The 12,844-nt window shown below is 37.2% G+C and overlaps 1 protein-coding gene across 3 annotated transcripts in view; it reads right to left on the bottom strand.

Moving 5' to 3' along the window:
- LOC106086275 (bifunctional 3'-phosphoadenosine 5'-phosphosulfate synthase) overlaps positions 1 to 12,844 on the bottom strand; it is a 102,242-nt gene that overhangs the window by 25,219 nt on the left and 64,179 nt on the right. The window contains exon 1 of one of the 3 annotated variants that reach the window (XM_013250878.2): positions 7,917 to 7,998. The exons of the other annotated variants lie outside the window; for them this stretch is intronic. Coding sequence (XP_013106332.1) covers positions 7,917 to 7,961 — 45 coding nt within the window. The 5' untranslated portion in view covers positions 7,962 to 7,998. Of the gene's footprint in view, positions 1 to 7,916; positions 7,999 to 12,844 lie in introns of those variants that run through there. 3 annotated transcript variants of the gene reach the window in all.

Raw genomic sequence — 12,844 nt, forward strand, 5'->3', positions numbered from 1 at the left:
AAAATATCGAGATCTTGACTAGGTTAGGTTGAAAAGAAGTTCAACCACTATGGACATACACCTGGGGCGGATTAATATCTGCACCCTCTTTTCAACCTAACCTAACCTAGTCAAGGAGTCGATATGTCTTGACTAACCTTTCCAAAAACAAATTTTGCTGTAATTCCAATAACTCATAAACCGTTAGAGATATTTTAGACTTTTCAGCATGTTATTTGTAGGGTTTTGCGATCGACCGATTTGCGACCGACCGATCGATTTGTTGACGTGTGGAGTTTTTTAAGGTCATCATTTTTTTTTTTGTAACCAATACGCAGTGGATTTCCCCTTATATATGAGGTGCATTGCGTTGGCAATCAGGAATGTTAAGAGTTGGAGGGGGGAAAGAGGGAGCAGAACGTCGATGTCGCTGGGAAAGACATTAGCCGGAAGTCGATTCCACATAAGAATGGTTCGGGTGAAAAATGATTTTTTTCGGTAATCCATGATTCGGTCGACTGGCCAATCAATAACAAACGGGTGTGAGTTCCTGGCAAGTCTTGTATTCCTGGTGAACATTCTAACGCCACAGATAAGAAGACGAATATCCCTGAAACACATGCCATGAGGCAGTACGGTCCAATGATACCACTAGCCCATAAACCGCACCAAGCTGTGACTTTTTCTGGATGCTTTGGTAGCTCTTGTAATGCTTCTGGCTGACATTCCCTTCTGTTTAAACCAGCTCACGCCAAAAAGATAATAGCTAAAAAATCATCCTTTAGTTTCAAAAGCAATTACTCGTAGAATTACTTTTTTAAGGCCTCAAAGTTAAAGGGCCATTTCAACTATGCCAATGAGCCTTATATAATTATAATTTATTTTAGTTTTCTGGGGAATGTTGTACCTTTTTGTTTATTCGAAGCAATCCAGCAAGTTTTTCCTTCCACTTGTTTAATTACTCTTAATTTTTGTAAGCAAATGCAAGTATATCCAACGAATATACTTGAAATAAACAAAATCTTTTCATGTGTATTAGGGAGAGATTCTAGAAATATGTTAGGTGTTCCAGTTCCACTACCAGAGTGTCAAGAAGCCAAATCTAAAAATTGGTTAGTATGGGAGCGTGCGGGAAGGCGTGGAGGACGACGTTACGCTGAAAGTAAGGCAAAGGTGCCATTTGAATATTCAGAGCATGCCAAGGTATCTATGGGAAAATATATTTGGGGTGTTTTATTTACCCACTAAGCGTATTTTCTCGCTTAGTTTGTATGGAGAAAAATGCTATCCGTGATTAGCTAAACGGGTAGTCTAATCGCCGCTTATTAAAACATATGGTGTCATCATTCAATTTGAATGACAAACCTTAAAGAGGAAGGACGCAACACATTCAATGATAAAACGTTCTGGAATGGCAAAATTGCTAAGGATTTTAATAAAATCACATTTAGGAACTCCGAGAAACATTTGTTTAAAATTAAAATTACGTTTTTTTGTTTTGTTGATATTTGATTTTTTTTGAATGTGTCTGAGTGCTGCCAACGTTAAAGAACAATGCATTTAGCGGAAAGAGCGTTTTATTTATCCATAATCTGGTGAATCCGCTAGACTGGTAAATAAAACAACCCTAAATGTAAAATCATAATACAGAAAACCTAATACAAATGTGCCAACATTTTTGCTTATGATGCCTAATTTGTTTGCCCACTGTGGTCAACTGGGAAATAGTGGGCTAAAACCGTACACAAAATTGGTATAAATTGTTGGGGTCCAATAACTGTGGGGGACGCCCTACCCCAAAACCCACCCAAACGGACATGTTTACCGACTGCGATAATATGGGTATCAAATGAAAGTTATTTAAGAGCAGAGTACAAACTTGATATAAAAATTCGACCTCATGTGTCGGGGGACCCGCCCCACCCCCAAAAAATCTACCAAAAATTACATGTTTACCGATTGGGCAAATATGGGTATCAAACGAAAGGTAATTGGAAGTAGAATACAAAGCTTATATAAACATTTGGGGTCAAGTCCCAGTGAGCCGCTCCACCACAAAAATCACCCCCAAACGAACATGTAGGCCGATCGGGACAATATGAGATTCAAACAAATGGTATTCCCAGGCGGGTCGCCACACCTCAAATGACCATGTACACAGAACGTAACAGATGGGGAAAGGTATTTGAGTGTAGAATACGAAGAATATATGAAAATTTATATCAATTCTCGGGAAGTCACCTAAATGGACATGTATACCAAACGATTCCGATACCGATTCAGACCATATTTGACACGTATGTTGAAGGTCATGGGAAAAGACGTTGTACAAAATAACAGCCAAATCGGAAAATAATTACGCCCTCTAGATGCTGAAGAAGTCAAGATCCCAGATCGGTTTATATGGCAGTTATAGCAGGTTATAGACCAACTTGAACCATATTTGCCACAGTTGTTGGAAGTCATAACGATACACGTCGTGCTAAATTTCAGCCGAATCGGATAAGAATTGCGCCCTCTAGGGGCTCAAGAAGTCAAAGCCCCAGATCAGTTTATACGGCAGCTCTATCAGGTTATGAACCGATTTCAACCATACTTAGCACAGTTGTTGGAAGCCGTAATAAAGCACGTCATGAAGTCAAGATTCAAGATCGGTTTATATGACAGCTATATCATGTTATGGGCCGATTTTAACCATACTTAGCACAGTTGTTGGAAGTCATACTTAAACGATATGTGCAAAATTTCACCTTAATCGGATAAAAAATGCGCCCTCTAGAAGCCCAAGATGGCAAGACCCAAGATCGGTTTATATGGCAGCTATATCAAAACATGGACCGATATGGTCCATTTACAATTCCAACCGACCTACACTAATAAGAAGTATTTGTGCAAAATTTCAAGCAAAAGTTAGCGTGCTTTCGACAGACAGATAGACGGACGGGCAGACGCACGGACAGACGGACAGACATGGCTAGATCGACTTAAAATGTCATGACGATCAAGAATATATATATACTTTATGTGGTCTTAGACGAATATTGCGAGGAGTTACAAACAAAATGACGAAATTAGTATAAAAAAAGTTTTTAGAAAATTTCTTATAAAAAGAAAAATTTTTAGTAAAAACAAATTTTTGACGAAATTGTCTATAAAAATAAAGAGATACATTTTTTTCAAAAATAAAAATTTAATAAATTTTTCGATTGACTAAAGTTTTTTAAAAAATTAATGTAATAAATGTACCGATTGGGACAATATGGGTATCAAATGAAAGATATTTAAGGTATTTAAAAGTGGAATACAAATCTGACACAAAAATTTATGTTTTGGTGTCTGAGAGCCCTCCCCACCCCCAAACCCTCCAGCAGGACAAATTTACCGATTGGGATAATATGGATATCAAATTAAAGATATTTAAGGCTAAAATCCAATGCTGATATAAAAATGTATTCCTTGGTGTCTGAGGCCCATCCCATCCCTCCAAAACCACTCAACAGGACATATTTACCGATTGCGACAATATGGGTATCAAACGAATAATATTTGGAAGCTGAGTAGACATCCGTTATAAGAATTTGCTCCAAGGTGTCTACGGGGCCTCCCCAATCCCAAATCGGACATAAATGTCCAACGTCACAAAATGGGTATGGAATGAAAGGTCTTTGGGAGTTAACTACAAATCTGGCATGTAAAATTAGGACAGAGTCTGGGACCGGCCCACCCAGACAATACGGCTGAAATATAACAATATATTTCGAATCTAATGTTGGTATAAGGATTCAAGTATCTGGGTCACGTCCTACCGTTCCGCAGGACAGTAGATCGCGACAATAAAAGACTCAAATAAATTAACCCTCTCCTCCCAATAAATGCAACGCCAAATAGTCATGACCGAGAATATATTGTACTCAAATGAAAGGACGTGTCAGAGGGCAATCCCCCTCCCCCTATCCCACCCCAAAAAACAGAAATAAAAATAATATATGAATAGTATGAAATAATATATGAAGGCCGATCCGGATAGAATAGGACAGAAATAAAAGGTCTTTGGTAGTAGAGTACACTTTTTACCCTCAAATTGGGATGGACACAGGAGGACCTGTGGATGTTTAAGAATATGATATCCCAAGTGGTCGCTTTGAAATATGATTTTGGGTGTTGATAACCAATACGAAAAAATTAATTATTGTGAATCTGAGCGAGACCCGTAGCCCTGAATATCTTGATAGCCTCCTTCGAAATGCTTGGCATTATGGGGTTCAAACAAAATGGTGCTCCAGTACGATGCTGATATTACTTCAGGGTCCGCCTCTAAACTCCCTTTAAATCAAATAATAGGTTTTTGATAGTTGAAAACGAATTTGATATCCAATTTTGAGGGCAAATGTTTGGGGGTCGTGTCACCCCATAAACTCCCCCCAAAACCAATGGCAATTGGGTCTCAAATTAAAGAAATTTGAGAGTAGAGCATGATGCTGATATTTTTTCAGGGCTAAGTACGTGGGTGGCCGCCCCACCCTGCGTACTCCTCAAACTGGACATATTTGGGGATTATGGCAAAAAGGGGCTGCAATCTGTATCTGTGTCAGGGACGTCTCCCCTCATAAACTCCCCCTAAACCGCACATATATACCGATTATAGGAATATGTAGCTCCAACGTGGTTTTTGGAAGCCAATAATGACAATATTAGGCTCAAACTCAAAGTTATTTGAAACTAGAGCACGAATCTGATACAGGGGGTTCACCTCACCCCCAAAAACACCCCTATACCGGACATATTCACCGACAATAACAATATAAGGCTCAAATGAAAGTAATTTGGGAGTAGAGCACCAATATGATATCCCCATTGGAGCGAAAAATCTGAAAGACCGTACCAACACCCCAAACAGGACTTTTTTCCTGACCGTGCCAATATAGGGCTCAGATAAAATGGGAGAGTGAAAGAAGGCGCGGAGCGGGCCCTGTCCAGCTAGTCTTCTTATATATAAAAATCAATTTGTGTTTGTTTGTGCGTTCCTTATAGACTCAAAAACGGCTGAACCGATTTTCTTGATCGGTGCATAATGATCTCGTGGCGAAAATAGTGTACTACATTTTTTGATATCTGAAAGGGGGGACGGACCCTCCCCCTTACCCAAATTTTCAGAATTGCCATATCTTGGAGATGGGTGGTGCGATTCAAGCGAAATTTTGTGTACTCTCTTATGGTAACCTAAAAACATCAAAATTTCGGATGGGGTACCTAGGGGGTGCCGACCCACCCCTAAAACTTACCAAATATATATATAGACCAATCACAACAATATGGAACTCATATGAAAGGTATTTAAGATTAGAAAACGTATCTGATATCTAATTGTCGGATCGAGTGAATTGGTGACGACCCCAACCTCCAAAACCCCCCTAAATCGGACATATTTACCGACCACGGTAATGATGGGACTCAAACGAAAGGTATTTGCGAGTAGAATACGAATCTGATATCCAAATGTTGGACCAAGTTTATGGTCCCTTTCCCAAAACACCCCCTAAACAGGACTTACTTACTTATCATGACAATATGGGGCTTAAATTATAGCTATTTGAGTGTAGAATACGAATCTGATCTGATATCCAAATGTGAGACCAAGTGTTTGGGGGGCGACCCCTCCCCAAAAACATCCCCCATAGAAGACAAATTTGCGACCCTAGCAATATAGGTCTCAAGTGAAAGGTCTTTTTTTGGAGTAAACCACGAATCTGATATCAATAGGGACTCAAACGAAAGGCATTTGCGAGTAGAATACGAATCTGCTATCCAAATGTTGGACCAAGTTTCTGGTCCCTTTCCCAAAACACCCCCCAAACAGGACTTACTTACTTATCATGACAATATGGGGCTTAAATTATAGCTATTTGAGTGTAGAATACGAATCTGATCTGATATCCAAATGTGAGACCAAATGTTTGGGGGGCGACCCCTCCCCAAAAACATCCCCCATAGAAGACAAATTTGCGACCCTAGCAATATAGGTCTCAAGTGAAAGGTCTTTTTTTGGAGTAAAGCACGAATCTGATATCAATAGCCCACCCCCATAACACCACCCATATAGGAAGTATTTGCTGACCATTGTAATATTTGGGAGAAGACCACAAATCTGATATCAACCTTCGGGACCAACTGTCTAGGGGACGTCCCACCACCATAACAACCCCCAATTAGTACGTATTTGCTCACCAAGACAATTTGGGTCTTCAATACAGTGGAGCACGATATTGATCGTTTTTAGGGCTCATACCCCATAACCGGATATATTTGCTGACTTTTGCAATAAGAGGTTTAAATGAAAGGTATTTGAGATTAGGAATCGAATTTGATAGTTGAATTTCGAGGCCAATGGCAATATGGGGTTCAAATAAATGATATATAGAAAAATGAGAATAGAGGGCTAAGTGTTTGGGGGTCTATCCCACATCCCAAAACACCCCTCTCAAATAAAGGTATTTGGGAGCAGAATACGAATGTGATATGCAAATGTGGGACCATGTATTTGGGGCACCGCCCCTTCGCCAAAACACCCCCCAAACGGTAAAAATTTACAGAAACGAATTTGATGATAAATTTTGGGGCCAAGTGTTGGGGGGACGCCTCATTTTATAAACTCTCCAATAGCAATATGGGATTTAAATAAATGGTATTTGAGAGAAGAGCACGATGCTGATATTTTTTCAGGGCTAAGTGTCTGCGGAAGCGGTAGCTGAACCCCAAAAACAGCCCTAAATTCTACATCATAAGAATAAAGGGCTGAAATAAAGAAAGGAGTACATCTAACATCAAAACTTCAATGACATTGAACCCTCCGAGCGAATTCGTAGTCCAATAAAGGTCATATGGGATTCAGATAACCGCGATATGCATATAAAGGGTGATTTTTTTGTGGTTAGGATTTTCATGCATTAGTATTTGACAGATCACGTGGGATTTCAGACATGGTGTCAAAGAGAAAGATGCTCAGTATGCTTTGACATTTCATCATGAATAGACTTACTAACGAGCAACGCTTGCAAATCATTGAATTTTATTACCAAAATCAGTGTTCGGTTCGAAATGTGTTCATTCACCGTAACGTTGCGTCCAACAGCATCTTTGAAAAAATACGGTCCAATGATTCCACCAGCGTACAAACCACACCAAACAGTAGTTCTTGAACGGCTTCTGGTTGCTCTTCACTCCAAATGCGGCAATTTTGCTTATTTACGTAGCCATTCAACCAGAAATGAGCCTCATCGCTGAACAAAATTTGTCAAAATTTGAACACATTTCGAACCGAACACTGATTTTGGTAATAAAATTCAATGATTTGCAAGCGTTGCTCGTTAGTAAGTCTATTCATGATGAAATGTCAAAGCATACTGAGCATCTTTCTCTTTGACACCATGTCTGAAATCCCACGTGATCTGTCAAATACTAATGCATGAAAATCCTAACCTCAAAAAAATCACCCTTTACTATTTTCGTAGCATGGTATTTCACTAAAAGCTCTTTAATTGTCGAAAATAAATATTCTAAGGAGCGGGCCAGGTTCAGCTAGTTTTCTATAAAAATTAAAATGTAATTAAATTTTCTCTAAAAATAAAACATTTTCTATCAAATAAAATTCCATCCAAATTTTTAAAAAATTTGGATGGAAAAAAAGTTGAGAAAAATTTCTACAACAAAAAAAATGTCGAAAAAAAATTTTCTACAAAAATAAAATTTCGACAAGCAAGGAGTAAAGGTCAACCATCTACCACCAATAAAATATCTGTTGATAAGTCCAATTCAATGCTAAAAATGGGATATCCAAAAGTTCTACATCCGGAATTTCTCGCAAATTCTGTTAAGTTAACCTGAGACGCACAACTTTATTAATCTACGATTGTCAAATGGCATTGTCTGACAAAACTTACCCTCCTTTTAATATAGGGATAAAAACCAATTGGAGGATTAGGCATTGTGGTTTGTTTACTTTTCTTCACTACCAAATTGTTATTAAATATGTTTGCTGATTATTTAGTTTTGTTTGTATATATTCTCTTTTTTGCTCTTTTTTGTTATATAAATGTGTTAATTTTTTTTTTAATTTGTATTTGTATTTTATTTTAGTTTTCTTAATTTTTAAACACTCTTGCTTTGTGCTTATGCTGAATGTTGAATGTTGATAAGAAGCACTATACACCATAAGCGTTTTCTCTTTTTTTTACTATTTTTATGGGGTTGATTAATTTAATTTTCCCGTTTCTTTTATGATTATCTGGCGCTAATGACTTCTGCTTCGCTCGACGATCACCAATAAACTGACTATTTTTAAACACATTTGCAGAACTTAAGACATACAAAATTAATAATTTAAGCAATTATAAAAAGAGGAAAAACACAAACAAAAATCAAACAAAAAAAAAAAAGAAAATATTTCCAATAGAAGACTGAGTAAATATAAGCTATCAAGTTGATTAAACATTTGGCTTGCCATCAATGGCTTTCTGGTTAAAGTTGAAAATGTTTTTTTTCGGGAACAGAGAGCCTCAGATACTCGTAATACATAGATGGCTAGAGAGTTGATGAATTAACATAAATAAAGTGCCAAAAGGCAAATACCACTGAAGATCTAACATATCGCGAGAAAAACAATAAAAAAATACTGAAAAACATAACAACTGTAGATTCGAGCAGTTTGAAAAATGAATGAACGGACAACTGGTGAGACCAAGAGGCCGCGCCGCACAGTGTTGCCTCTTCATACATTCGTTGGACAAAAATAGTTAGAGTTAAGATAGAGCTCTAAAATTTTAAATACATGTATATTTGACTTAAATTAAGAAAAACATTAAGTATGGACCAAATCGGGCTATATCCTGATATAGCTCCCATATAAACCGATCTCCCGATTTGACTTCTTGAGCTCCTGGAGGTCGCAGTTGTTATCCGATTTCGCTGAAATTTTGCACAAAGGCTACTGTTATGACTTTCAACATCCATGGTAAGTATGGTTCAAATCGGACTATGTCCTGATATAGCTCCCATATAATCCGATCTCCCGATTTGACTTCTTGAACCAATGTAAAGCGAAATTTTTTTCAAATTTATTTTATTTAATTTTTTATTTCATATTTCTTATAAAACAACATAAAACATAATAACACTTCAAAAAAGGTATCAACATTTCTTTGTATTGTTTTCAATCTTGCTCAATATAATATTGAATATCATTTAAGTTTTCGGAGATATTTCTATTCTTTTGACTTAAAACACTAATGGATGGCTCTGAGTGTAAAATCATATATACAAACAAATCTTTATTAGTTTTTTCTCTGTCGCACTTTCGTGTATGCTCTAGTCTTGCCTTTCTGATTATTTTATGGCATGACTCCATTGCCTCCTCTGACAAAATTCCAATAGGAATTGAGAAATATTTTATGAATCCTATTCCATGGACAAGTACTTTGTGCACCGTAGCTGGCATGAAATACCAAGCATACTTGCTTAAATACAAATCCCTTGTTTCCTTCAAGAGCGTATCGAAATTTTCTATATTTATTTTTGATCCACTTGAAATAGTTCGCAGTATTATTGAAAAGTTTCGTATTAAATTGTTATCAACTCCAGTTATTTTCGATGCAATTTCAATATTTGAGAAAAATGTTCTGGCGCTATTTCCATCGTTTGTTGTGCCATAACCATTTTTAACTTTATCTACTATTAATCCTAATTGTTCTTTAATTTTTTTTTGAATCTGTGACTTAGTTTCAGAAACTACTTGTTTCTCCTGTTCTTTTGAAACCCTCCATTTTCTCACTTTTAACTTATACGCAATATGGAGTATACATTCAAAAAACTTAATTCTAGCATGCAGCGTCGAGAGTCCATATTTATAATGCTCTTCATTTACATCGCGTTCAGACACTGCAGTTGAGTTCATTTCGGTAGGCTTCGCCCCACAAATACAACAATTTGAACTGCTTTTATTATTCGTAAGAACATTTAAGACAGCGCCATCTATCATAGTTAGCTTCATAGAAAAACTAACATTTACGTTTTTTTCTTCATGGTGAAAGCTGTTCAAGCTTTCGATTTGAAGTGAAATATTCCGTTCCACATCTCTCACCAAATCAGGGTTTTCTTTCATAAACATGAATTTTATTGGTCGACAATATCTGGGTGAGGAATGGCGATCGTTTTCCCATAATGTTGTGGAGGTTTTAGGATCAAAAAATCGCAATGGTACCAGAGATGCCACAAATATAAACTCATCATTAATTCTTGGGTTCGAAAATTTTTGTTTATATACGCTGTGGTTCGAACTTCCATCGAACCCCCATTTACATTCTAATGTAATATCTTTTTTGGGGCACAAGTTATGGGAGTCCATCAAGCTTTTTGCGGTTTGATTTAATAGAGACTGCAATGGAATTTCTGCAGAGCTCTCTGTTACCTCGATATCATGTGGTATAAGTTCTTGTTTAGATTTGAATAAAGCCTTATACGATGGGAAACAATCCTTATGAAATGAATTTACTAAATTTCTCATCATATTGTATGTTCTATAGGACAAATCCATATCAACGTACAAGCCCAAAGCCTCTTTAACTGATATGGTGCTTTGATTACTCAGGATAGTTAGCTTTTCCGCAGCTTTTTTAATTAATTCTGATGAATTCGATGTAACTAACTCATCCACTCGCCTTCTCTTTGTTCTATTGCACGATTCTTCAAAGGACTTTCGTGGTCTTCCTCTACTGCCACTAGTACTTGGTTCCTAATTTTAAATATTTTTGGTCATAGTGGTGATAAGCTTTAAAAAAAATGTTTTAATTACCTCAAAGAAATCATTTACGCCCAGACGCATGTCGGTATCCAGCCAAATATTATTGGATGATTCAAACCTTAGTTTCATACGGGAACATTTAACCCATTTTTTGTTGAACTTCTTTAAAGTTGATTTTATTTTTTCTTTGTCTTGTTCATTCAGTAACTTGTTGCCATTGCTTTCGATTTTGTTTATTATTACTTTGTTTACATGCGTTGGGTTTACTGCTTTAACAGACAACCAAATATTATACAACTCACGCACTTTCATTTTAGCTTTAATATAATATAACACTATATACGCAAATGGTGCAAGTTGGTGCAGCTGAAATTTAGCCTTTTTGATTCAGGACACTTCACTGAAGAACGCTAAAAAAGAGTTAGCGTGGTCCCAGTTGGACTTTTTTAGATCCACTCTGCTGAAAATTTCACTTTTGACAGTAATTGCTTTATTTTTGCCTCTTATTTAAAAGTAACGGTACTAACCATATGTTCATGTCAGTGACACCTTACGTTGACAAATGTGCTGTCAATTATGTCCTCTTTAAGATCTTATTCTATTTTGGTACCCCAATAAATAAAAAATCAATTTTGTTTACATAAACAGAAATTTTAATTTTTGGGAAAAAATATGCATCATCCATTTGTTAAAAAACCTTCGTACGAAAACGCCCATTAGATGACGAGGAACTTCAAATATAATTATTTTTTTTTAAATTCTTCATATTTGAAGTGTTTTCTAAAAGATTAGTAAAAGATTTCATAAAAATTTTCATTTTCCGATTTTTGCATTTTTGTCCACCGGGGCAACACTGTGCGCCGTAACACCACAAACCAAGCGAGAAGTCCAAAAAAGAATGGGTTTCTGATATTTATTTGAGAGAAAAAAATATCTTTTTATTTACAACTTAAGTAGTAAAGGAAATACGAGGATCGTAAAGAAATTTTGGTGTGTAATAAAAATTTTAATTAAAGTAGCAGTTTGCTGGAAAATTCAACCCATTGTGGTACAATTGTAACAAGAAAAGGAAAATTTGCCTCCTGGTTTCAACAGTTGAATCAACTAGATCCGCTTAAAAACCCAAAAACTTGGAAATGTTGAAAGCCGCTAATAGCTGTGTATTATTTCCGTACTTCACTTGCCGAACCGGGCCCGCTCCGCTGCGCCTCCTTCAACTCTCTAATATCATTTTAGAATGGCGACACTTCGCCCTGAATGCGGATATCGAATTCGTGCCATTGCAGGCCTATGACGCGGGACGCGTTCGATTCCCGGCAAGAACATCAAACAAAGCGGTGTTTATCCCCTCTTAATGTTGGCGACATTTGCGAGGTACAATGCCATGCATGGCCATTTAAAAAATGTTCCCCAAAGGGGTGTCGCACTGAGTGACGCCGTTCGGACTCGGCTATAAAAAAAAGGTCCCTTATCATTGAGTTTAAACTTGAATCGGAAAGCACTCATTGATGTGTGAGAATTTTTCCCTTCTCGGTTCCTAGTGGTAATGTTCTTCACTAGGGCAATGTTCTCTTTAGAGGAGGGACATTTCGACTCAAATATGGATATCAAATTCGTGCTGTACTTCCAAATCCCTTTAATTTGAGCCCCATATTGCCATGGCTGTTAAATATGAACCGTTTGGAGAGTCTGTTGGGGCTGGGGTGGCCACCGGCGTCTATAGAGTTTTGCACTGAAAATAGATATCAAATCCGTGTTTTATTCCCAACGGAAATGCGGTTCAGTTTAGGGGGTGCTTTAGGACGTACCCCAACACACTTGGCCCTAAAATTGGATATCAAATTCGTTTTCTACTCTCAAATACCTTTCATTTGCGTCCCATATTGTCATAATGGGTCAAATAACCCATTTGATGTATCTTTAGGAGGAAAAGCGACACCTAGACTTGAACGCAAATTTTAATGTCATATTCGTAATCTACTCGCTAATACCTTTCGTTTGAGTCCCATCTAGCCTTGATCGGCTAATATGCCCATTTGGGGGCATTTGGGGGTGGGCGACCTCCCATTACTT

Source organism: Stomoxys calcitrans, chromosome 1, assembly GCF_963082655.1.
Source record: "Stomoxys calcitrans chromosome 1, idStoCalc2.1, whole genome shotgun sequence".
NCBI lineage: Eukaryota > Metazoa > Arthropoda > Insecta > Diptera > Muscidae > Stomoxys > Stomoxys calcitrans.